Raw genomic sequence first — 27,810 nt, forward strand, 5'->3', positions numbered from 1 at the left:
TCTTTTGGAAGAGCAATTTTTTTTTCAATTAACAACTTATTCATTTTTTTTTGCCTGTCACTACTGTAATTTACTTTGCATGGATTTTACTCATGTAGAGAGTAAAAGTTACTGTGCAAACACATATGTATATGATACAGCAGTAGACAAAGGCATCTGTAGTCGAATAAGTCATCCTTACACAATACGAAGCCTAGCATTGTTCTGTGAAAATCCTCTTAGTATAATGATAAAAAGAAAAGAGGAGGAAAGAGAGTGAATTACAAATTAGTCTCTTATTTGGGGGACCGTGTTTCATGAAAGAGATGTCAAGAGTCTTGAGAAGAGTTTATTAAAAACACAGTGGGTCTGCATCTTCCCAAGCATGCATGGACCAGCAGTCCATTGCAAAGAAAGAATGATTGGCTTGTTCACTGTGAGTTGAATTCCCATGAACTCAGTTGCCCAGAGTCTCAAATGTATTGTATCATTGCCAGTAATTTTGTTGGAGCTCCTTTGGATGTAAATTCTCAACCAGTATGGCACTTGGAAAATAGCATTTGCCTGCTGTCTAGGAAAGAGATTTGTAGTTTGGAAAATTTTGCAAGGTGGAAAATCTTTGGAATTATGCTCTAAAAGTTTGAGTGTTGTATGGAATTGATCTCTCCCTTCATTTCTCTGGCTGGGCAGCTGCCTAGTTACAGGCTTATGAGGTCAAGTGTCTTCTATACCTTAGAGAGTGTATTACAAATCATATTATAGTTTGCTTGTCTTTTTTCAAAATGTTATTTCAGTGTCTTAACTAGCATGAAATTCACAAATTTCTTTGGCTTTGCAGACTCCTAGTATCAATTTACAGGGTAATTCATTCATTTAGTGAGTATACACTATGTGTCAGATAATGTGTTGGAAGATGGGGTATGAAGAAATAGACATCGTTGTATACAATAGTTGTGGTTGTCAGAATTGACCCCATCTTTGAGATCCACACAGGAGATTAGTCCAGTGTGGGGACAGACTAGCAGTGTGTCCTTGCTCTGATCACCATGCCCCATCACTGTCTTCTCTTCACCCAGTTATTCCCAAAAGCCCAAGAGACACTTTCTTATGACCTTCTTTCCTGCTTTTTACCCAATTCTATTTAATTGCTTTTTGGAACCGAGCTTCTTCTCCTGATCAAGAAATCTTCTCTACCATTTGCCTTGGACTGAGAATGCTTCCATTCCTTTCATTTACCATACAGTGATTTCCATATGAGTCTTTCTGTTTATTTCTTGAGAAATCCAGTTTTAGACCACTGGTTTATTCTACCAATAACTTTCCCTAAAGCGGATCTGTAACTCTTGCTTGCGGCAGTTGTGTGTCCTACTCACAGGAATGCTGTTTGGCCAGGCTTCTCTCCCTTTGGACCACGTCCAAGAGAATATTGGCTTTAGAATATTGGCTTAGGGGATATTAGCATTAGCATCTTACTTCTGAGTGTTTCTTGCTGATCTTATATCACTCGGACATTGCCTTATGCCAATTTTATATTCAGACAAGATCCATTCCATCCCTCTGCATCCCTTTCTCCTTTTTCATCACCACCTTATCTCCCCAGCTTCTGAGTATCTTCTGAACACTTGCTCATCAGGCTAATATTGATCCTTCAGGAACAAAGGTAAAGTCTTCTGAAAAGAGTCATGTTGCTCTTTCCGGAGGCTCAGAACAGATTAAATCAAAGACTAGGTTGTTTGTTTTGTTTTGTTTTTTTCTCATGAATATTTAATTAATCAGTAATAGTAGTAATCATTCTCATTTTATAATTAAAGTAGATGAGTCATTTTTAACTTAGGTTAGGGTTTTCTTCTTCTCTGTTAGGCAATCACAGCAATTCTTTTTCTTTTTTTTTTTTTTCACTTTAACATCTTTATTGGAGTATAATTGCCTTACAATGGTGTGTTAGTTTCTGCTTTATAACAAAGTGAATCAGTTATACATATACATATGTTCCCATATCTCTTCCCTCTTGCATCTCCCTCCCTCCCACCCTCCCTATCCCACCTCTCTAGGTGGTCACAAAACACAGAGCTGATCTCCCTGTGCTATGCAGTTGCTTCCCACTAGCTATAAAGAAGATGTGGCACATATATACAATGGAATATTACTCAGCCATAAAAAGACTAGGTTTTGTCAGAAATCCAAGAGGGTAAGACTGAAAACACACAGCAGGGACACTTTCTATTTTTCTGTTAAAACAGAGCTTTCTTTGTGGGCTGTCCCTCTTAGGAGACAGTGACACTGAGTAAGGAAGAGTCCTAGGGCAGAAATGCACCTCAACCTATTGTAGAGGTTCTCTTGGTGCTCATCCACCAAACTGGTACCTAGTTCACCATTCACTGTGGGGCTCAGGCCCTGCCAGGACATTACCAGGAGAACAGTAAGAGAAGCTTCCAACGCACACCTGAGACATAAAGAAAATGATAACACCAGAGTTATCATTTGCTCTGGGTTGAGCCTCAAAAGACTTTTCACGAAACCCTCCCCTTTGTCTTATGGACAGTGTCTTCACATACAATATCAGGGTGGATATGAGAACGTTCCTTCTTGACCTTCTGGTCAGACTGATCTGTGATGTGTGACAGTGGAACCTGGCTGTCTGACATGTGACAGAAATCCCACTATTCAGTGGGGTCATTGGCTGGAGTAAATCCTAGAAGCTTTGGGCTAGCAGGTCTGGAAAAATATGAATGTTCTCAGAAATATTCTCCAATTGTTTAGATGGTCAGTTCAGCAAACCAAGAGGAGATTACATTCTTTACCTTGTGGAGTGAAGATTGTTTCCTTGGTGAACAAGACAGTACTGTCCTGCTGATTCTATCCAGCACATGAGTAACTTTGGCCTGTGGGCTGATAGCCTCCAATGCCTAGTCAAATTTTGAAGCTTATGATCAGCCCAGGCGTGGAGGCCCCAACCTAGGGCTCATAACATCTCAACCCTAGGAAGCATGGATTGAACAGCTGTGCATGTCTCACAGATGACTGTAAAATAACGAGGGGGCAAACATTTTCATTTGTAGGAGTGTTGTCCTTTGAAGAGGATGTATTCAGAAGCTTTATTATTTATTACTTTAATACTTCCACTGTAGCAAATAATTTGGAAATTTTCACTTGGCACTTAGCATAATCATATGGGGGGATTATTGGATAAAGAAAAATGATATTAAAAAAACTATCATCTTTGTTGTCTTTCCATTTCTGCATTGTAGTAGTCGTTGGATAAATGAAAACATGATTTGGACCAAGACAATTACTCTATAAAAGGGCAAAAATATAAACCCTAGAGTAACATGGTCAATGAATAGTCATCTACAAGTCAAATTAGGGTATATAAGATACCATTATAAGGGCAAACTTTATACATTTAAAAAGTTCTAAGCCCCAATAAGTGATTCATGTTATATCACACAATGTTTGATGTGGCGAAATTGAAAGGTAATCAAGAATTTGGTGAGATCCCTAGTGTTCCTTGTTAGAGGATAGTCATATGTACTATGTAAGAATCTATACAGTTGGGAACTATTGGTGGATTCAAGAGTGGTTGATCCTCTTTTCCTCTAGGTTTGGAAATATCATGGGATGGAGACAGTTTTGTAGAAGTCATGGCTGCACCCCACCTCAAGGGCAAACTCTGTGGTCTCTGTGGCAACTACAATGGACATAAGCGTGATGACTTAATTGGTGGAGATGGAAACTTCAAGTTTGATGTGGATGACTTTGCCGAGTCCTGGAGGGTGGAGTCCAATGAGTTCTGCAACAGACCCCAGAGAAAACCAGTGCCTGAACTGTGTCAAGGGACAGTGAAGGTAAAGCTTCGAGCCCATCGGGAATGCCAGAAACTCAAATCCTGGGAGTTTCAGACCTGCCACTCAACTGTGGACTATGCTACTTTCTACCGGTAAGTCCAGTGCTTTGGAGAATAGGCTTGGGTTACAGACCAAGGGTAGACTTGACCATGGAACAGAGGGTATCAGCTCCCTTGGTGTACAAAACAAGGGCCCCCAAAGTGCAGTGTAAACACCCCTGCTTCTTTCTTCTCTTGAGACTGATCTCATCTTGACTCAGTCCCACATTATGTCCCACATTAGGAAATTGAAGGGCATATTTCAGAGCTGTCTCCTATAAGTGATTCTGTTTTTGTGTCTGCAGGTTCACTGGAAAGCTAGTGACACCCTAGGATTTTTCCAGGTGTTAGCTTGACTCTTAAGATTGAGGAGTGCTTCCCAAAATCTGGCCTAAAATGCAGTGGTATAGGGCAGAGGTAGGAATCTCAAATCACTCTGGCTGCCTTTGGGTATTTGAGTGAGCTTGGTTATTCTAGGTCTCAGGAAGAGTGCATCAGGTCTTTCTCATCGTCTCACCCAGAACACATCTGCACATGAAAAACAAGGTGGTGAAGTGAGGATTCCTTGGATTTTAGCCAACTATGAGACTTTGTGTCCAGAGTCCAAGGAGAGTAGAAACAGGGCTTGGGGATGGAGGAAGGAAAGTCTCTCATTAAGACCGTGGATTCCATTTGTATTAAGCAAACCACTTTAATCATTGTATTAAACGAACAATACATATTCATTGAAGTTACCCATTTTGTGAATATAAAGACAACACCTACTTTTACATAAAATTAACCATTATAATGTGCTAAAGATTTTTAAAATTCCCTATTTCACAACCCTGAGCTAAACATTGCTTTCAATTCGGCAAACATGTCTATACATTTCTGTATGCAAACTTGTATGTATAGTGCAATATTTATATTATGTATCGATGATACATGGGAAAAAAAAAAAAAGACTGTGGGTTCCATAACCTTTTCTAATTCTGATTAGCCTCCTTCCATACAAAGCAACTGGTTACAAAGAAGAATTGGCTTTGACTTCTGTGCTACAAGGTTGCATTTGTGAGTTGATGAGTTTGGCCTGGTTGTTATTCCATTTACTACACAATTCCATGAGGTTCAAGAGCTAAGACTGTATATAACTTTAACCACCGTGGATGTGGGAGGAAACATGAGATGAACACAGTCCAAAAAGGCCTTGTTTAAGTGATTTGCCTGTGCCTCTTAAAATGAGAAAGCTCCTGTGGTCTGAAGCCACAGAGAAGTTATTTTTACCCTTTAACTGCCACCAGTTTATTTCTCCTAGTTCTCGTTAAATGTGATCTTTTTTTATTTATTTGATCTTTGGATATAAAAGATAAAGTTCTATAAAGTCAGCTCAAAGTAGGGTGGAAAAAGGACTGTCCCTGTCATCACAAATCCCTGAACATGGCTGCATCCGCCAACATTTGGCTCCAACTCATGTGTTTAGTTCCTTCAAGCCATTTTCTGGTTGTAATTTGAATTCTCTGGGTTCCCTTCTTTCTCCTCCCTGCACCACCCCCTAGATTGACCTTACCCTTGTCTATTGAAATCAAAAGCTCTTAATGCACTCTGGAGTGAATTAAGCACCTGGACAGACAAACCAGGCTTCATTTGGCATCTAAATACCCATCACTTGAAAGTCTGATGGGAAGCAATAGAGCACAGCAATTAAGAAACTTGTGGTCTCCCAGAGCTAAAAATCCAGTCCAGCTTTACAACCTTGAACAGTTGTTTAAGCTCGCTAAACCTTAGTTTGCTTATCTGGGAATTGGGGATAATAAAGAGCCTACCTTGAAGAACTGTCGTTCAGATTCAGTGAGATTGTGAGCATAGATGCATGTGCTCAACCCAGTGCCCCCGAGCAATGTGCTCGATAACTGTTGGCTGCTATTGTAACTTCTACCATTAATTAAATCATTAACAAGGGTAAGCCTTCTTTTGGAAGCTCCCCTACCCCAGTTGTGGATTTGGATTGGACCCTTCTCTGTCTGAAATAGAAAGGAAAGGCTGTACTTCTCCCAGGACCCTAGCAGCCTACACCTTTGGTTTTCATCCCATTTCAAAGGAACGTGTTGAAAGCAAAAATTGGAGAGCAGGCCTGCAGAGATTCTTCCCTTTTTGCAAATTTCGATTTCTTCGCTCTTTGGTGATTTATTTTGTATTATGATCCCTGGACTGCTAGCAGGAATATGATGAGCACCTTGGCAGAAGTCGTGAGAAACGACTTTGACATGAACAGAGAGAATCGAAATTGTTAGGTGGCCAGACAGATGCTAACCTTCTGCTCTTGAAAGTTGCTACAGCGGCGCAGTTGGGGGGCGGCGGGGGAGTCACTGTGTAAGGGGCTGGATGCCCGAGTTTGGGGAGCTTATGAGAATGCTCTTGGGATCTTTGTGCACTGAGGTCTGGAGGATGGAGTATGGTGGGAGGTGAGCTTGTGTTCTGCTGTGTGTGGTGTAGGGACAGAACACCCTTCCAGGCCAGCCACTGCCTGGAAGAGGCAGGGGAGCTCAGGAGGGCAAAGCTGGACAATCCTGACTGTCACGCACTTTGCTGATAATCTCATTCCCCAACCGAGAGGTTCACCTTCGTGCATTTTCAAGTGAGGGTGGCCAATATTGGGTAGATCCTGGATTTCTTTCTTTCTTCCAAGCACAGATGTGGCAGGAGGGAGAAAAGAAACAAGGTCAACATGGAAAGGGAGTTCCGTTCTCAGGGGATCTCCAGCAAGGAACAAACCTTAGGGAGCCTTTAGGAAGCAATGGACAGAGAATGCACTGGGCGATGCCAAGCTGGACGTAACCTCAACTCCACCACTTTCTAGCTGTGTGGCCCTGGTAGCTTGCTGGGTTTCAGATTCTTTGCCTTTAGAATAGGTATGACAGCAACCACCTGGTGGGATTGCTACTCCAAGGACTGAGGTCAATGGGTGGTGCCACATTGTCCCGTGATAGACAGGCCGTCCTGGCACAGTGTGCTGTTGTCCTGTGTCCCTTCCTCTCTATGGAGAATCTGGCTCCCCCCCCCACCCCTGGCCACTTACCTTTCTGATTGTCGAGATCTTCTCCTGTGCTCATCGTGGAGAACAGATTAGATAGAGTCTCACTGATGAATCTACGGAACGATTTATAAATGAACCGTTTCTCTTTCGTGACCTTGAATGAAATACGATAAGTGAAGATTGCATTGCAAGCCTTTAAAAAAATTGTTCTTTTTGTCTTATAAGAATAATATATGTTCATTGTACGACATTTAAGTAACATTAAGAAGAATAAAGAAGAAAATAGCCATCACATCACGTTCCACACGTGTAAATTTTTACCTGTATATTTTATGTCATTGGCAGAATTTCTAAAATGAAGCTTAAAACATAGTCATGACCTGTGTTTTAAGGGCTGTGATCTTTTTTATGACTCAATATAGGACTAAAGGGATTTGCCTTGATATCATGGAAGGTCATATATATAAATTGTATATGAATTTGATTCCTTTCATTTTCCCCTTATCCTTCAAAGAAGTATCTGTACTTCCTTTAGGACAAAGAATAAAGTTGCATAATATACAAATGCCACCTTCCAAGTACCATTGTGTTTGTAACTTAGAGAAGGGAGAGGATAAAGGAGGTATTTCTCTCAGGAAGTGTTACCTCTTTTGGGTTTCCTTAATCATATGACAAGTTCCAGAGGGAAAATTCTATTATAAATATGAGATAGCTCTTCTTATAAGATCAAAATAATAATTCTAATTTCTCTGAATTAGAGTTTACTTTTGAGATGTCTAGGACTTAGAACTCTTATTTTATTTTGGTCTTTTACCCAGTTCAAAATTTTTAATACTAAACTGTCCATTGTCTAAAAACTTGAAAAACTTTGTAAATGAATAAGGAATGACTACATATTAGCCAAGACTTTCTTTTTCTCTTTTGGGAAACTTTTTAAGATTTGCTCATTTTTTCTTCACACATCAGTTCCACCCATCATAGCCTCATTTGCTGTAAAAATTAAAGGCTTTGTGGTCAGCATATTGGCTTCATTAACTCATTGAATATGTTTGGATGCAAAATAATTTAATTATGAATCACATAAAAATTTTAACTGGCTACGTTGATAATGTGTCTTAAGTCCTAGAGTTGCTAATTGACTTGTCCTCAAATTAGATAATCCCCTTTGCAAATCTTCTGCATTGGCCTCCGCTGGTGTGTCACGGAGACATTTCTGGTAGCAAGGGAGGTAGTTAGTATACTGTGGAAACATGAATGTGAAATCATTTCAATTATACTTGGATTCACACATAGGCCTCCCTGAGGAGGAGATGTTGTCTTTGGGTCTCTTTTCTCATTTCTTTGTTTTCACCTCCCTCCCCCAGCCTCACGCTGCCTTCTCCATCTGTGTCTTGGCTGCCAACCGGGAAATCCAGGAGGAATAAGCAGCCCCCCACCCCATAGCCTCCCTGGCGGTCCTCAGCAGCCAGTATCGAATCCACTTCCCACCTTGAATTCGGGCAGGCTGACGAGACCAGTCTTGGCAGCCCCCGGGGGCACAAGGAAGCCAGGAGATGGGCTGAGCTATGTGGGTCACGCTGGGGAGAGAGAAGACCACCTAAACCTTGGGCTGGTGTAAGAAACACTAGCAAACTCAGACCTGAATCTTGGGTGAAGTAGTTGCAAGTGAGTGTAACCTGCTAGCAAAACGGGCCTCTCCAGTCAGGGCAGGCCCGCATTTCAGAGAAGCCAGGAAAATTAATGTGAACTGCAGCAAATCCCAGGCCTTTACAGACCACCGTCGTCTCAGGACTGTTTTCCTCTCCCCACTCCCCTTCATGCGGTATAATTCACCGGAGCAAAAACTCTCTTCACTTGTTCGGTTTGGGTAAGTGTCTGGGGATTCCCAGTCTAGGAAATGTTCTTTTCTTTCCATGCAGTGTTTTTTACAGCTGTAAGGAATTGAAGGAAGGCCAGGGGATTCACAGATGTGTCCTTCCCGCTGAGGTCCTGGGAGGTAGGTGGTGGGAGGTTGTGCAGGAGAACGCTGGAACTCCGACAGCACAACGGTGTCGGAGATGCTGGCGCCTGGGGGCTGCCAGTGGCTTCCTTCCAAGGGAAGATCACAGCCTTTGTGGATGACCCACTTTGTGTTTTCCTATAAAGGAAACTCATCATTTATTATAAAGCAAGAGGAGAGATGCAGGCAAGGATACAGACTTTATGTGTGTGTGTGTCTGTTTGTAGGAGAAAATCATATAAAGCTAACTGCTGTTCTATAATTAAAATCAAGCCAATCTTCCCTTGCTTCAAAGGAGAACGTGCTTGGAACATTTCTGTTTACAGCTTTTAATGATTTGCCTCAAATTGCCATTAGAACTAGGGTCCTAAATCAAATGAGATGTTCATTTTAAAGTGTGATGTTCTAAACCTGCCTTTTTATTTTTCCTTTGGCTAACTTAGCTTTCAGGATGAGCAGCCACTCTGAATATGTAATAAAGGTGACACCAGGTGGCAGTAGACACCTCAGTTGTACCACCGATCAGACTTCAGCACTTACAAATCCAACCTTAAAGTTCAAAATGTTTTCCCTACTCAGTAGCTCTCTCTCTCTCTCTCTTTTTTTTTTTTTTTTTTACTTGTGCCCTAGGCTACTCCTTCACTGTATCTAAATATACAATGCACATTCCTGCCTCTGGGTCCATGTCTTTCCTCTGCCTGAGATGCCTTCATTTTCTTCATTGATTTAAGCTGAAGGCACAGCTCAAGTTTCATCCCAGGCCTCTGTAAATGTTTTTTCTTTGGTTTCTTAGAGATGCTGAGTGTGTTTATCCTTATTTAGTGCCTATACTATATTGCACTGCTGTTCTCTCTCGCCCGCATTGGATTTTAGGTTCACTCGGGAATGGGAAATGTCTTTTCTACCCTTTTGTATTTCACCCAGCATCCCCCCTGGAAGGTCTGCTTTGGGGAGAGGTTTCTTAGCTCCCTTCTTAGCCTTTCTGTCATCTTCATCCTCTCTGATCTCCTTGTGACTTCTACCCCCAATGCCAAGTCCATCTTAGATCTTTATCCCCACACTCGTTATGCACTTACAGTCAGAATGTGCACACATTTCTGTCCTTTCAGGGAATAGACTAGTCACCTTTGATGCTGCAGGAGCTATCACCTCTTCTTGTGCATGAGTCTACTACTGTGACTGCCAGGGGCAGTCCTCTGAATCTCAGAATCCACCTCTGCCTACTAACAATTCTCTTGTAAGCCACTTGGACCTCCTGGATCCTCTTCTATACCTTCTGTCTATAGATGGCTAGTGTTTGGCCTTGCCATCTTTTTTGTGTGGTATTTTGATCTATAGATATTTCTGCATTGGCCTCTTCCACCATCCTGTCCCATGGGGTCATGGACTGGCACCGACTCTTCTTGGTCACAATGTGTGACACTGTTCATGGGGTATTTCCCCTCAAGGAAGTTCACCTGAGCTTTTGGTGTCCAGAGTTTTTACTGGGACTCGATCACCTGCTGCCTGCTGCCTGCATGGCTGACCTTCTGTAGCCCCTCCCAGAGGTCATGCTAATGCCTTTAGTCTCCAGCTCCTCTGGAGGTTGGAACTGTTATCAGATGGCCCAAAGCCCCCATCGTAAAGCACACTGTTAGAGTGTCTCCTGGCCAAAGCACCCAGGCAAAAAAGGACACTCCTGTCAAGCAGTGCATTCCAGGGGCCTAGAGATCACTCCCCAGGAGCTACAGGCCACGGCCAGACTCTCTTTGGGCCAGGTTAATTCTTTACTACACAGCCTGCCTGGCTCAAGGTTAAATGTAATTTCAGTTTGATTTTAACTTTAGCTTTGAGTTTATTTTCGGCATAAACTTCCTGGAATCCTGCAGTGTTTCTCCTCAGAAAATTATATTCTGGATTGTAATTAGATGGGGCTTTTGAACACAGATTTGAATGAGTGTCACTGTAGCAGGTAAAACACAAATTATTTTGTAGCGTCTCTCTTGGCTGCTTAGGGGACTTTGATTACTCCTTGGTAAGCAGGAGACTGTCTGGTGCAGCTGTATTATATTTTCGTCATCGATGGGTGTAAAGCCCTTTCTATCCATGAGAGTGGCAGGGGTGGTGGCTGACGTGAGGAATGTTTTCCTCGTGTCATTGTTGAGCTAACTGGGACACTGGGAGGCGAGGGGACTCATTCCAGGCCCCCCGTGGTGCCTGAGCAGCCAGCCTGACAGGACACTTGGTCTCGCGTCTTTGTCAGAGAACTTGGCAGGAGCTGCTAGGGCTGCTCTCAGAGTCCGTCACTGTCCGCTCAGGTTTTTAAATATCCTGCTTTTGCCATGAGCTTTTGGAGGAGGGTTTCATTAATTACTTAATTCACTCCTTTTACAGCTTTTGAGTGTGCACCTGCTGTGTGCCAGGTACTGCTGTAGGTGTGGCGATTTGGGACTGGGCAAGAGAGGCAAAAGTTCTTCCTGCAGACAGCTCACAGTCTAGTGTGGACAGACAGCGATAAATAAGAAACGAGGTCGTTGCCAGTGTGAGAAGAGGAATGGGGGGAATAGTGTGATTTGACAGGGTGGGCTGGGGGCGGCCCACTTGGAATGAGGCAGACAGGAAGAGCCTTCCTGAGGGGCGCTCCTTTGAGTGGAGCCCACCGTGTGTGGGAAGGACGGGCGTGGGGAGGTCTGTCTTGGGCGGGGGAAGGGCAGGCCTCTGTGCTGGGAAGGGTGTGGCCTGTTTGCAGACCAGAGAGGAGGCTGCCAGTACCGGTGCCTTTAGAAAGTGATGGGTACGCTACCAATAACTGCATGAGCTTGGAAGCAAAATTCTCCCCCTGTCAAGGTTCAGCTGAGATCGTGGCCCCAGTCAATACCTTGAGTGCAGTCTTGTGAGACCCTCAGCAGAGGCCATGCCTGGACTCCTGATCCATAGAAACGGAGCTAATAACTGCGTTGTGTTTATTGTTTAAATTTATTGTTAAGCCTTTCCTGTTTTCCTCATTCACTAAGTTTCATTTTATTTCATTCTGCATGTAGCGTTGTAAGCTGGTGTAAATCCTTTCTGGAACAAGTTGAGGAATAAGTGACAGTGGCCAGGGGTAAAGGATCTAACACCTCCGAACTTGTGTTTTTTGTGTGAAATAGAGATGATATCATCACCAACAGATTGGTCGTGAGGCTGAATGAGGTTTCCCTTGTAACGCCCAGGTGGAAACACCGAGGAATCTGCTTCCCTTGGCCACATCACCAGTGTGGTCTAGTGGCATTTCCGCCTTGAGCCCCGTGGTTTCAGGTTGTTCTATAGAAAATTAAGGTATGCAGTTGGGTGCCAGAATGCCTCAGAACCGAGAAAACCTGGGGATGGGTGTCCTCAGAGATGGCCGTGTGTGGGCTGGCTTCCGTCAGGCCACAGACAGATTGGTTGACTCTTTGATGTGCTGTGAGTACAGCCCTGTGACTCAGTGAGGCAACAGGGACAGGAGCCGCGTCTTGTGAAATCCGCTGGCATCCTGGCAGCATCATGGGCTTCTCAGAGGTGGCTCGCTGGCCCCTGTGCTGTGCTGGGAGCTCAGGGTTGTACTGTGCTGGACTGTGCCATCCTGGACTCTTTGACTATCTCTCAATCAAGCTGGAAAAAATTAAAATTGATGGAGAGTGTGCAAATATGAAATAGGAGGGAGGCCTTTGTGATCCTGGATCCTCCTACACATGGAAATCTTATAGTCAATGTCAATTTTCTTCTGACCTAGCAAGGAAAAGGAGCAGTAGGCTTGTACACACAGGCTTTCACAGGGGCCGGTGTTTCAACTACAGACCAAGTATTCAGAAGTGTGTACATGTTTAAAAAAAAAAGACTGGATGTAGGGGCAGTTTTTTTGTTAAGGAAGAAGGTGCTGAATTACTATTTTTTTATATCCCTGAGTCTCTTTTTCTAGGCTAATAGTCAATTATTCATGTCTAGGAATCAATGAAATCAATCAATAATAAATTAAAACAGGTATATATTACCTATTGTAAAAAAACACACACACAGGTTATTTTATAGTCAGGATTCATTGATTAATGAATCAGGCGCTGTTCAAGGTGCTGGAGGTATGGCAGTGGTTAAGATAAACAAGTCCTCTGGCTCACAGAGCGTGCAGTGTAGGCTAGTGGGTGAGAAAGACAAGTAAACAGGAGTGTAGATAGGGAGGGATGCAGTTTTGATAGAGGATGTACAGGATGCTATGGAAACCTGCCAGGGGGGTGGCTTCCTGGAGACGGTGACTTCCTAAGCTGAAACCAGAAGCATATGTAGGGTTTAGCTGCACAAAAAGGATTAGGGGTTTGGGGAAGAGAACAAAGGGAAAGATTCCAGCCACGGAAGACTGCATGTTCAAAGCCGTGGAAGCCAGCAAGAGCCTGGCACAGGCAGCTAACAGATAGATGTTGCATGGGGCAGTGTCATAAACTAGGGGGGTGTGGAAGATAGGTCAGGAGGCAAAGGCCACAGCCAGATCATTAGAATTTATGCCCCAGCATCCATCAGACACGAAAGGGGCGCACTGTAGTGTCTTTCAACCATTACCTGGGAGCAGGTCATTACTGGGCATTGGTTCAGTAAAGCTGAAGACTTTTCATTTATTCCTCATTCGTTTATTTCTTAGTTTCTATACACCTACCACGTATTCTGTGCCTTAGGTCGTGGTTCTCAAACTTTAGCAGGAATCAGAATCATTTAGAGAGCTGATTCAGTGGGTCTAGGGCAGGGGCTGAGAATGTGCATTTTTAACAAGTTCCCAAGGGATCCTGGGGCTCGGGGGCCACACCTGGAGAACCTCAGCACGAGGTGGAGGAATTAGAAGAAGAACTGCTTCCAGCTGTTTGTGGGTCCCCAGGGGGATGCAGTTCTCTGAGACTTGGTCTACTCCAAGACCTTTTTATGGCTGACGGGGCTTATCTTTCTTTGTCCTGTACAGTCAACCTCCAAACATTAGAGATGAGAACACAGAGTGGGTCCGTGGGTAAGGGGTTAGGAGCTAAGCACACGCCCACCTAAAGTGGTCATTGGAGCTCAGTGGCATTTTCTTGGTGTGTTGTTTAAAGTACAGGCACCAAATGGAATACTGCTCAGCTATAAAAAAGAATGAAATTTTGCCATTTGCAGCTACATGGATGGACTTGGAGGGTATTATGCTAAGTGAAATAAGCCAGACAGAGAAAGACAAATACTATATGATATCACTTATATGTGGAATCTAAAAAAATACAACAAACTGGTGAATATAACAAAAAAGAAACAAACTCACAGATATAGAGAACAAACTAGTGGTTACCAGTGGGAAGAGGGAAGGGGGGAGGGGCAATATAGGGGATTAAGAGATACAAACTATTAGGACTAAAATAAGCTACAAGGATATATTGTACAACACAGGGAATATAGCCAGTACTTTATAATAACCATAAGTGGAGTATAACCTTTAAAAACTGTGAATCACTACACAGTGCACCTGTAACTTAAATAAGATTGTGCATCAACTATACTTCAATTTAAAAAATGGAAAAAAAAAAGAAAGTAGGCACTAAAGTAAACCTTTTAATGTCTTGTTTTATAAGCAAAAAAAGCCCTGGTCTTACTGCTTCCTTATTCGTAAGGCCAGGCCCAGCAGAAGTGTTGAACTTGTCTGACTGGGCCGTTTGTGAGCCAGAATTAGAATCCAGAGTCGGAGTTCTCCTGGCCACTGAAATACTTTTCACAGTGAGCTGGGAACCGCCGCGGTCACTTTGAGATGAATGACCCGGGGCCCAGCAAGTGCCCTCCCTGAAGAGAAAGCTGGACACGGTGCAGCTCTGTTGATGAACCGGCCTGGAGCCGGTGTTCTGTGCAGAGGCAGAGCTGCCCAAATCTTCCCCTCCCTCCCCCAGCACGCAGGACAGACAGGCCCGGAGCTGGGGGCCAGGCTTGTGAGCCCAGAATGGCCAACAGGATGTATCTGTAAAAGTCTGCTTCCTTTCTGCTGGCTTCAGGCTTTTAAAGAACCTGGTCAGCGGGCACAGAGAGTAGAGAAATAAATGCTTTACAAGGAAATCTGGTGACGATGCTGGAATTAATAATTCTTTTAACATGAAAGAGCTGTTCTCTGTGATCTTTACTGTCTTACCTAGTGTTGGGAGTTTAAACAGATGAGAGGGTGAGCTGGTTTCTTCATTGTATCCCAAGCAAATGGCCCATGTGTGAGCACGAAGGTAGGATGCATTTGAGCTCCTCAAAGAATATGGGCCAGAAGACCTTTCAGAAACCCTGAAAGCTTTTCCATATGAAAAGGAAACCAGGAAATTGGAATCTTCATTTTGTCTTTGCGATCAAAGCCAGGGAGGAAAGATATTAAGCAGATACTGACCTGTAGTTTTGTGGCCACTGTTAGGATTTATTGACTGAATAGCAAATAAGGACTGCAGGAAAGCTGAGGTTGGTATTTACTTGAGGGGAAGAAAAGATTTGGATTCAGAGGTTGACTGAAAGCAGAGGCCTGCCTGCATTACTAAGGAAATAAGTACATGGGCTTCAGTAATAGGAGGTAATGACAACCATGTTAACAGCATTGATTGACACTCATTATGTGCCTGAAACTCAGGGAAGCCTAATAATATTTTACAGTGATAGTAATAATGGGCAATGCCATGAGAAGAGGAGGAGTGACAGCTTACATGTTTGCGTGCTGTGTGCCAAGTGACCTTTCCCTGCATATAGTGTCGCATTTGTGTGCATGAGGAACACGAGCTTAAAGGAGGTAAGAATATCATCCAAGGTCACCAGGCAAGAAGGAAGCAGAGCCAGGACTTGAGACCAAATCTCTTTGACCCAGAGATTGTATTTTTGACCATTACCACCATAATCTGGTAATAGCTCCTCCTCCTAACCCATTCCTAACCCCAAATTGTCTCCATTTTCTTTTTTTTTTTTTATTTAATTTTTATTATTATTTTATTTTATTTTCTGGCTGCGTTGGGTCTTCGTTGCTGCGTGCGGGCTTTCTCTGGTTGTGGTGAGAGGGGGCTACTCTTCATTGCAGTGCACAGGCTTCTCATTGTGGTGGCTTCTCTTGTTGTGGAGCACGGGCTCTAGGCGCTGGCGTCAGTAGTTGCAGCACGCAGCCTCAGTAGTTGTGGCATGCAGGCCCTAGGGCATGTGGGCTTCAGTGGTTGTGGCTCACGGGCTCAGTAGTTGTGGTGCACGGGCTCTAGAGCACAGGCTCAGTAGTTGTGGCACACGGGCTTTGTTGCTCTGTGACACGTGGGATCTTCCCGGCCCAGGGCTCGAACCCGCATCCCCTGCATTGGCAGGTGGATTCTTAACCACTGAGCCACCAGGGAAGTCCTTGTCTCCATTTTCTGAACTGAGCTAGCACTCAGTTTTTGCGAATGTTTCATATACTACATTTTTTTTTCATTTTGAAGGATTTTTTTTTTTTCTTTTAAAAGATTTTCTTTTCTCTTGAGCAAAATTGTCTGTTCGGGTTTTGGAAGTATTATGCTGGCTGAATTTTAAATAGAGCAGTTTCATCCTACTGGTCTTTTAAAGAGAAATATTTGAATTTCAAAATAGTGGCCATTTTCTACTCAAAATTTTTTCTGGTCCACAGTAATAATTCTAGAGACAAGAGTGCCTGACTCTTCTGTGAAAGGCTGAGTTCATTATGGAACTGAGATCCTAGATTCTAATGCAGTGTGCCTATAAAGTATTTCCTTGTTTTTCATCTTCTTTTCCTTCTTTTTGCTTTTAATGACTGTTTAGAAACAGTTTCTAAAGAAAGAAACATTCTTATTTCACATCTTGCTTGAGATGTTTCGATTGATGTGATACTAGTAACTCAGTGATTCTTTTTTTTTTTTAATTATTATTTATTTATTTATTCATTCTTGGCTGTGTTGGGTCTTCGTTTCTGTGCGAGGGCTTCCTCTAGTTGCGGCAAGCGGGGGCCCCTCTTCATCGCGGTGCGCGGGCCTCTCACTGTCGTGGCCTCTCTTGTTGCGGAGCACAGGCTCCAGACGCGCAGGCTCAGTAGCTGTGGCTCACGGGCCTAGTTGCTCCGTGGCATGTGGGATCCTCCCAGACCAGGGCTCGAACCCGCATCCCCTGCATCGGCAGGCAGGTTCTCAACCACTGTGCCACCAGGGAAGCCCAACTCAGTGATTCTTGATTTTTGGGAGATCACAATCCTTTTTCAGGTTCTGATGAAAGCTAAGGGTCTCTTTTCCAGAAAAATGCATGCACGCTTGCACATACAACAGGGAATTCACCTAGGGATCAGTGGACCCTCGGTTAAGAAATCCTGCCTCCTTCCTCCCTCCCTCTCTACCTTCAACTCTTCAATAAATATTTTTTGAGCCTTGTTAAATGTCAGGCACTGTGCTGTGTGTTAGGATTACAGTGGTGAATGAAATAGACATGGCTCCTGTCTTCGTGGAGTTCATGGTCTAGTGAATAAGGAAGACAGTAAACAAGTATCCTTACAAATAAACATGCTATGATGTCTGTACTTGAAGGAAAACTTCAGTGTATAAGATCATTTCATTGGCGGGTCAGACCCCATAGGTTTGCTTATAGGGGAAGGGGGAGGCAGATGGATTGGAGAAGGACCTCCCCTGAGGAAGTGATCTTTGAGCTGAGATCAAAAGGATGGAGAGCAGTGAACCACGCTGAGAGACAGGAGGAGAGGGCCCCAGCCAGGGGGCATTGTGCTGCATTCATGCACCTCTGAAATGCTGATGCAGCCAGCCTCCTGAGCTCCCCGTGTGTCTGTCCCAAGGAGCTCTGTGTCCTTCCTGTGTTATACTCTCAACGTAGTGAAGTCCATTACACAGGATCTCACCTGTCAGCGATTCATTCATGTTATGGGTCAAATCATATTTCCCCTGAAGATCCGTCTCTCTCACAGAGCTTTAGAGTGGGTTTTTCTTCATCCTCAAGGGATACCATACTACTGAGTCTCATATCTGAAGTAGTGGTTTATTTGGCTTGCTCTGGTATGCTCGGAGTCAGGACCGTGTTCTTTTTCAGAATACATCTAGGATGATGAAGACACACCTGCTACACACGTTTGTGCACACGCACAGGCACACATGCCCAGCTGTGTCCAAATGCCCCAGCGCACATTGTATGACATACATGTGTCACTACACCAGCGTGAATTCAGACTCTTGCTGTTCAAAGCACCATCCTTGGGCCAGCAGCATTAGGAGCTTGTTAGAAATGCAGGACCTCAGGCCCCACCCTCGCCCTTCTGAAATCAGAACATGCAGGTTTGACAAGGTGCCCATGGGATTTGTGTACACAAAAGTTTGAGCACTGCTGGTTTGATCTTCGCCATTTCCACTCTGGCCTGGTCCATGCTGTTGAATAGTCTTGTCCAAATGCTTCCATTTAAAGCTTGATAGCACACTGACGTGTATGTGTATATATATACACATATACATATGTATAGAGTTTTTTTTTTCAAAAAAAGGAGTTCAGGTAGCTGTGCTGTGGGACAGTTGTAATTTGACTCCAGTGTGTAACAGATGTAGGTACTCACAGGGGGCTGAGGGCACACCATCACACTTCTGCAAAAGGCATTTTCACCTTTTCATGGGCTGGTCACCTGATAGTCACTGGCATTGTTCTTCATTATTTACGTCAGATGGAAAGTCTCTTAACAGAAATTTTTGAAGTGACTGATGAGGCAGAGATAGAGCAAGACATTTGTCCAGTAATCAGTGAAATAGCTCATATGTATGAGTTGCAAGGTTGTTTGTATTTGCTTCCTTCTTGGCCTTTAAAGGGCCTTGACAGGTGTTGGGCCATAAGACGCTGTTGAAGGGCAGCCCCAGGCACCAGGTCTGCTCAGGCATTTGGCCTATTTAGCGACATCTTTCACTCCCTGAGGACCCGTTCCTCCCTGTTCTCTGATTCCCAGACTCTGTCCTGCGTTTCCTGATAATGGTGATTGATTCCCTGCCTTACTGGGCCATCTAATCACCTATTTTGTTCCATATTCTGTCCTTTTCCTTGATTTGAGCATCGTCCACAGCATTGGGTAAGAGGCCCTTCCCACACGAGTCTCAGGCATAGGGCACCCCTTGTGGGTAAGAGAATCCCCACTCCGGGAGAGTACAAGAACCCATGTACTAATGTGGTGATGTAACTTCTCTTTGCACTTTGATGGATTCTCTGTTTCCTAAGTTTAGCTGTAACATGTGCTTTTGCTCACCTGGCATTCATTAGATTTTTTTTTTTCAGTTGCATATAAAGAAAACCCCAATTAAGCTAGTTTAAATAGTAACATGTTTAATTTGTAAAAATGAGTATTGTTTGACTCATGTAGCTGAAAAGCTGGGGGCAGCTTTCACTTCATTCGTGGCTTGATCCAAGGCTTAAATGAGGCCCCCAGGGTTTGTGCTCTCTCCAGTTCCTGACACAGTTCTTCTGTGTTGAAACACAGGCCTCTCCTCTCCAAAGTCTTCAGCCAAATCATGCAGGCAGAGGTGAGTCTTTTGTCTCCAAAACCCAAGCAAGTCTCATGCACCTCCTCGATTCTGACTGGCCCGTCTCTAAGTCAATCACTGTAACCGGGAAAATAAAATGAGTTGGTTCCTTTACAGAAGTGCTTCTCAAACTTCTGCAGGCATGGCTCACCTGGAGGACCTGTCAAAACACAGATCACTGGCCCCATACGCAAGGTTTCTGATGCAGCAGGTCTGAGGTGGGATCTGAGAATTTCTAGTAAGTTCCCAGGCGGTACTGATGCTGCTGGTCTGAGGACCAACTTTTAGAACCACTGTTTCAGACCAATCAAGGCCACATCACAGAGACAGAGTGGGAAAGAGGTGATCTCCCAACATAATTTTAGGTACTCTTTTACCTGAAGAGGGGAGAATGGATATTTTCATTTCTTCCATCGCTAGAGTACTTGCTGTGCCCCTCTGTAATCACAGCTCCCACCAGTATGTGGGAAGAACCTCTCTACCAGGTACTTTCTTAGGCTCAGGGGATGCAGCTGTGATCAAGACAAAGTTTTTACTGTCCTGACCTGGAGGGGTGGTGAGGACGATAAGAATAAGTAAATACACATATTATATATGATGCGATTTCATGTGCTGCAAAGAAAGACAGCAGGGAAGGAGATAGAGAACGATGCTGGGCTCTGGGGGTCTGTTCACATAACATAGTCAGGGAAGAAGGCCCTTTGGATAAGGTATGATTTGAGCTGAGACCTGAAGGAAGAGAGGGAGTGAGGTCCGCTCAAATTAGAAAAAAATGCAAAGAACATGGGCAGCTTGAGAAATAACGAAAGGTCACTGTATCTGGGGCAGAAGGAAAGAGGGGAAGACGGACGGAGAGGAGATGGAGAAACACAGGGCTTTGCAGGCTGAGGGAAGGGCCTTGGGTTTTACTGGGAGGAAGAAGACAAACCTCCCTGAGACGTGCACAGCACATCTGGGAACAGGGCTTTGAAATGTGCTAGAATAAGCATGGATATAAGAGGATGAACTGTGCCCTTAAATTCGGTTAAATTCCAACTACTGAAAATCCAGCGTGGGGCTCTAAGTGGACCTGGCATTTTTGCTCCCTACCCTAAATGTTTCCCGTAACCATGTGTTTTGAAACTCGGTATTCTACAGAGGAGGGGATACATTACCCTCTGTCTTCTGATCAGTGCCTCTTGATTCTCAGTCTGAGTTTTTTTCTAGTTAAGTCTAACGTAAAATTGTTTTCTTCCAGAATTAAAGTCTGAGCGATTCCCCTCATATCCTATAAACTTGAAGTTCAGGTATTTCTCTTATTCCTCCTTGAGGCAGAGGGGGAAAGGGATTGCTATTGAATTTTACTTGGGAAAGCATTTTGGAAGCACATTGATTTTTGAAATAACTTCCCCTCCAAGAAAAGGAAGAAATGAAAAAGGAGGTCTGATTAAAATACAGGTGTAGTAGCAGGGTAACATGTTCACAGGCCTGCAGGGCTGCTGGGAAGGGATCACCTCTTGGGACCTTCAAGAGAGTGAATCATGAGGTAACTCCAGCAATAAATACATATGCAGAGCACCAGACAGTCTCGAGGGCAAGCTGGTCCAGGGGCCTCTAACCTCAGCCTGATGGCTGTGGTGCTGGGACCAGCGGTGACACCTAGCACGTCCCTCCACTGCCCAGAAGTGTTTAGTGACTGTCATTTATTCAATCAAGTTCACACTCCTGACTGGGTCTGTCAAGACTCCATCTGGCAATACTTTATGTTTTTTCGAGATTTGCTCATTTTTACCTACATTTTACTCCAGCCAATTCAGCAATCCCTGAGTGCACTTGGTACTTTCCCCCAAATGTGCCTTGTTTATGTTTGGTGTCATTTGCTGGGACTGTCCCTTCCTGCTTCTCTCTGTTCCAGCTCAGTTTAAGGACTGTTTTGTTCTGACAGGCTTTCTCCAGTGAAAATGGGTTGTTCCCCCCCATCTTTCTCTTTGTCTCTCGTACTTTGGTTGTTCCCTTTTATGCCCTAATTCCATTTGGCCTTGGATATATTACCATTACTCCTCTTTCTATATAGATAGCTTCCCTCAAGAAATAGAAGCTCTTGAAGGAAGAGGCCATTTGTCATTCACGTTTATGTCCCTTCCCCACACATCCCAGCATATGCCAGAGGGAATCAGAGAAATGCTCAAGAAATGCACAGCGAGTTGTACTGAACTGAATCTTAGCTCCGGCTGAGTGACGGTGATTGTGGGACGTTTCAATCCTGAAACTTGTCAAGCAGTTTCCTATGTTTTCTGTTTTGTTTTTTGTTTTTGTTTTTGCTATTTTTATATAATCTCTCTCTTTTTTTTTTCCTGTGGACACCTGGATTACACTTTCCTGAGATCAGGATCACTTTATCTTTTTTTTCTAGAAATTTCTAGAACCACCTGGGAGGAAGAGAAGCGATTCAATCTAAGCAAACAGTCCACCTCTTGAGTTGAAATATGAGTGTGTAGTGGTGGTTGCGAAGGCCAGCAATGAGCTCAGACACTCTGCTCGTAGGCATGGCCTCTTGGCCTCCCGTGGCAAACTTGTCTTCCCTCTGTTGGCCCGCTGCCTGGGTGGGAGAAGGGACGTGAGATGTCACCGTCATGGATCTCCCAACCTGACAAATCCGTGTAAGGCATGTTCAGAAACACATTTCAGCTTAGAAAGGAGGAATGGAGAGGGCTGACTTACACATGTTTTCAGGTCTGTGGGATTCCCAGAGATGTCCCTGACCGAATACGTGTAGCTTTATTTGCTTTCTTTTGTTTAACAATCTGTATTCTGGATTTATCCTAATTAGGAATTGCCTCCTGCTTAGGAATGTGTACTTTGTGTGAGAGGTCCATGGTCTTCTCAGAGGAGGAGGGAGGCTAGTGATGCAGCATGCCTCCATGTCTACACGTTCTTGGCTCTTTACGAGCATGTTAGGTAGAGTCATGAGGCTCCTAACTGCTTGCCCTTTGTGACTGTCATTTCACAGACAAATTACAATTTGGGCGTGTTGTGCACAGTTGCGCTCTCAGGGCCATCATGTTGTGTGAATTCTGAACACATTCCCGTCCATCTGCAGAGGCTGGCAACAGACTGTGAGCGTGCCGCTGGAATAATACATGCCTTCTTGTCCTGATCCGGACTTTCTGAAGAGAGGGCCAAGAAGACAGGTTCAATTTGGGTTTTGTCCTTTCCTGTAGATGACATTGGACGAAAACTAAAAGCACCTGAGGACCTGTCAAAGTCAATCATATTTATGCTTAGAAACCAAGTTCACCATAGAGAGCCAATCAGTGATGTCTGGACTCACCAGTGATGAGAACAGTTTGATCTCTGACTCATGAGTCAAGTTATTATTCCAGTGGAAGATGAAATCATTTTTGATATGTGGATTCCTCAGTGAGGATAAAGTTAGTCCCTTTTTGACTTACAGCCTATGAGACAATTTAATGTACAAAGTGCATATTTACTTCACAGTCCTGTATAAGAAAGGTGGCCGTGTCCTTTCCAAAGGGTCCATTTGCCTTGAAATGAGTGGATGGACTGTTCTCCACGTGAACTGGTGACACTATTTCATTCAAGCTGACATTGCCCCTGAGCCGAAGGAGCATTGAGACAATTCTCATTGCTGTCCTTTGACGGATTAGGGAGTGGAGCAATCAGATAGCAGACCCTTTTTCCCAAGGTGGTCAGTCTATGAGAGGTAAGTAAGCAGTGGATTGATATTCAGACCTGCAGTGTCCCAGCTCCCAAGATCTATCTTCCAGATGGTATTGTTGATTGTTATCAATATAATACCCATGTAGACCTCAAGGTGCCTCAAGACTACGTGTGCACAGCTTATGCCAAGTAGGGGCTCATTTCAAGCCTGGGTCTAAATAAACAGAATGTGATCCTCTGTGCAGCTCTACTGGGGGCACACTCTACACACTTGCAGGGAAAACAGCTACCCTTGAAAGGGGACCCTGCATTTCCTATGGGCCTTTGTTGCTTCATATCTTTATTAGGAAAGAACTTTAGCTTTTTCTGCTTAACCTTGCAGGCATAATTAGGTATAATTGACTCTGTCCTGTCTTTCACACCCTCTTCAGCCAGTTACCAACTCTAGTGAGTTATCCTGTCTAAGAAATTCTCTCCATATCACTTCTGTCCATTTACTGGTGCTATGATTGGGTAACTGCCCCCAAGCTTTCCCGCTTTGTCAAATGGGATGAATAAGAGCTGCACTCAGGGTGGCTGTTAGAACCCAGGCAGACACGAATGTCCAGCATCTAGGCACCGTCCTTGCATGTGGACAGGGCTTGGCCAGCATTGCTTTCCTTCTCTCTCTGCCTTTCTCACTCACAGATGTAGTCTGAGTCTCTCATCCCGACAAGCCTACACGATGGCCATAGACTCCTTAACCTGTCCCCTTTGCTAGAGTCTGTTTTCTCCTCTAAATCGCTGTCTGCATTCAGGTGCTGCTTTGAGTTTTTTGGTCCTCTCATCAAAAACCTTCAGTGGTCTCCTTACTTGAAGGACAAAGTCCAAACTCTTTAGCTTGGCATCCAAGGTTTGCCCCAATCTCTACCCTGCACACCTTTTCAGATAAACACTTCATTTTCCAAACCCTCTGGTCCAGCCAGATAGACAGGCTCTGAATGGGTCATGCTCTGTTGTACCTCTGGCCCTTTGCTTAGGCCCTTTGCCTGGAATCTTCTTCCCCATCCTTCCAAATACTACCCATCTTTCCATATCCAGCTAAAGTATCATGGCTTTTATACATCTTTCCTGTCCACCAAAGACACATGATTTTTTCTTTCTTTCTGAACTCCTACATGAATTGACCAATCCATTGATTTGCCTGTTAACCAAACTACCTAGTTTCTTGTTGTGGTCATTAATCGGCATTTAGCTCCTCTGTTGCTGTTTATCCTTTCTTCAGCTTCTTTCCCACCTCATCTAGAGGGTATAAGTGTCACAAAATTGAGACAAAATCAAAAATATCACATTTATATTTCACATCTCCTAGCATGATGTTCCTTGTATTGGAGGCTCCCAGTAGTTGATTTGATGCAGGAGAGACTCATCATGATTAGAACGAATGTCTTCTTCATAGAATTCTTTGCTTTTAGCATATGTAAGCTGTTGATGTGGCAACTCAATGTGCAGCATCTTAATCTCGATTGGGACATGCCAATTTGAATCCCTTTATTAACTGTGCAGCATTCTCAAACTAGTTTGTCACTATATCCTCTGGACATTAGAATGCTAATTCTCTCAGACTTTATAATTTCTGCCAAACCTCTGAGCATGGCTCTAGCTGACATCCTCCAGAGACTAAACTGGAACAGAGGCAACTGACTAAGCAAGCTATTTGGCGTGTTATGTAATTTGGACTTAGATTTAGGTTTTTCGGAAGTAGAATAGAAATGTGACACCGACTCAGGCCCAGGTGTTTTTCTCCTCTCTTCTGTGTTCTGGTCTTTCAAAAATAAATCTAGGGCAGCTCTCTGTGTTTTAGGATTGTTTTTCCAATGCGTCTCCTTTTCATTTTATATCATATCAGGCTCCTTTTCCGGTAGAAGCTCTGTGACATACAAGGTTCAGTGCTCTACATATGAGGCTGTATACTTTGGGTTCTTTGGAGTGTTAAGTTTTGATATAATGGCTAAAAGCGAGGGCTTATTTTCTAACCATTTGGGTTCTCAAACTCCTCATCTATTAAGTGCATATACTACTCATATCTACCTCATAAGATTTTTGTAACCATTATATGAGAGAATATATTTAGAGTTCTTCGTACCAAGTCTGTGATATCGTAAATGCTCAACAAATGTTTGTAATTTAAGAAAATGCTATATATTTATTTACCAATGTAGTGATAGGGAATAACACAGAACAAAACAAACAGAAGTCCTTTTCAGATTATGATCCCGGACCTGCAAGATTTCATAGAGATTTAAAAATAACAATGAAAGGCTTGTGCTTATTCCATAAATCTATTTATTAACAGTGATTTTGACAGGTAAGTGAAGAATGTCCATTTTTCCATATACTGATCCCTGGGTTATTGGACCTACATGGAGGTTGTACATTTTTGGCTTTTCCAGTGTTATGACATGAGTGTGGCTTATTAGAAATGGTTTTGCGTCGTAACCTTGGATTGACCAAGGAGGTATGTGGGACCAGGGCAGGACACCGTCCTGAACTGTTCCCTGAATATAAACTCAGCGTATTCTCGCAGTCATCAGCATGCCAGCTGAGGCCACACCAGAGCTCTGAGTTTCCATGTGAATTTTCTTTCACTGTCTTCTTTTGGTCACGATCCTTAGAATGCTAAAGAGCATCATTTATGTCAAGTGACGTATAGAAACATACAGAGTGTGTGTTGGCTACTGATTCCCGCGCTTAAGGACAGATACTCCATGTTCTCAAGTTTCCCTTTAGGGTTTCTCTGTAGCCTTTAGTGGGGATCTTGAGTATGAGAGTGGAGAAAGAGAGAGAGCTTTTCTGACTACATTGTTTCTGTCTGTATTTTTTTTTTTTTAAGTATCTACACAGGACACATGAAGTTTAGAGCCATTTCCACCTGATGCCCCATTCCTGGGTTGGAACAAGAAAAAGACACTGACAGTCTTCTTGGATTTCTGAATGTTCCTAAATATAGACTCTCCCTTGAGTATTAAATAGTTCTAATTCTCACCCCAATGTGGGTTACCAGATGGCCTTAGTCTTAGATTAAGCCTAAAATATTTTTTGCAAGACAGTGGGCAGTCATTGGAGAGGTTGACGTATGATTTTCAAATAGATTGCTGTGTCAGTCAGGGTTCTCCAAAGAAACAGAAGCAATAGGATATATAAAGAGATTTATTATAAGCAATTGGCTCACATGATTATGAAAGCTGACAAGTCCCAAATTCTGCACGGTCAGTTGGCAAGTCGGAGACTCAGGAGAGCTAATGGTGTAGTTCCAGTCTGAAGGCCAGCAGGCTCACAAGACCCAGGAAGGGCCGATGTTTCAGTTCAAGTCCAAAGGCAGGACAAAACGATGTCCACAGTTGGAAGGCACTCAGGAAGAATTCTTCCTTTCTCAAGGGAGGGTCAGCCTTTTTGTTCTATTCAGCTCTTCAACTGATTGGATGGGCCCACGCACATTAGGGAGGGCTTTATTCAGTCTATCAATTATGTTAATATCATCCAAAAACACCTTCACAGAAACACCCAACATAATGTTTGACCAAATATCTGGGTGCCCCATGGCCCAGTCAAATTGACATGTAAAATTAACCATCATGATTGGAGTGTGGTCTTCTGCTTTGATTCAGTTCTCCAGGTTGTCCAACAGCTGTCCTATTAATTTGTTATTCTTTCTCAGTTTTCTTGATTGACGTAATACATAAGATAGTAAAGAGACTTCAGCTCAGTAAGCAGTTACTGAGTTCCCACTATATGTGGGTGCTAGTTAGGCTTTGGTGGGGGACAAAGATGGACTAGTTATGATTTCTGCCTCAAGATTAAAACTTCCTCCATACCAGATGCCTGCTGCCAACCTAGTTTTAGAAATTCATTTCCTTTAATCGAATTGATCCTGAGTGTGTCAGCACTTAAAAGGTTTCTTTGAAAATTTGACTTTCTCGAGTGAGTTTAACCAGTTCCAGTGGGTTGGTTCCTCTCCACTTGCTCTAAGCTTCTTTTTCATCCTTGCAAAATGAAGGAACTGCTTTTTTATCCTTCTGGGTTTTAGTGTTATGTAGAATCTTGCCGACAGTCGCTGTACAGTGAGAGGGAAAATGCCATGCGAGGAAAACCCTCCACTGCCCCAGAAGCCTTTCAAATAAAATCATGCTTCTGATGAGATTTTAAAGCCGTGACCGGATTTTGAACCATGTATCAAGGTTTCCACGGGCTGTCATGTGCAGTGGACTTTGCTGACTGTGTGTCTGTCCATTGGCTCTGCTCTATAGTTTGCATTTTTATCATCTTTGGTCTTCTCATGGGCAAAGGACACCTGGCTTTATGAGCACCAAGGTCTTATTACCTCAAATTGCCAACCCCAGGCCAGTTTGTTCCAACAATTTCCATGCAGTTCACTCCTTCCTCGCCCTTCTTCCCCTACCCCCTCAGTATCTGTATTTGCTTGGGGTGAGGGTGTGGAGCATCAGGGAGAGAAGGAAAGTAGATGCACAAGTTAGCATTTGCTTCCTGTTCCTTGTGATTAGTGTAGCATTGAGGGTTAGTGCCAGATCACAAAGCCTCTGGAGGGTTCAGGAAAGGATGTAGTTATGAGAACAACAGCTGGCCTGCTGGTCTGGAAATCACAGAAGTAGTATGTTTGTCACTTTCCTCATTGTTGTATGTGCTTTCAGACTTTATATACTGTGTGTTCCTGTGATATTTGGAAGAATCTGGCCAAATAGATCTAGGGTGGAAAGGTTTAGTTGGATGAGCTGCATCTGGGAAGGAA

At 43.6% G+C, this 27,810-nt stretch overlaps 1 protein-coding gene across 3 annotated transcripts in view; it reads left to right on the top strand.

Moving 5' to 3' along the window:
• The window catches only part of BMPER (BMP binding endothelial regulator), a 255,137-nt gene that overhangs the window by 172,331 nt on the left and 54,996 nt on the right, over nt 1–27,810 (top strand). For all 3 annotated transcript variants that reach the window (XM_082471850.1, XM_082471849.1, XM_082471851.1), the window contains one exon: nt 3,580–3,916. In XM_082471850.1, coding sequence (XP_082327976.1) covers nt 3,580–3,916 — 337 coding nt within the window. The remainder of the gene's footprint in view (nt 1–3,579; nt 3,917–27,810) is intronic.

This window comes from Balaenoptera physalus (assembly GCF_965194825.1).
Source record: "Balaenoptera physalus genome assembly, chromosome: 8".
NCBI classification, from domain to species: domain Eukaryota; kingdom Metazoa; phylum Chordata; class Mammalia; order Artiodactyla; family Balaenopteridae; genus Balaenoptera; species Balaenoptera physalus.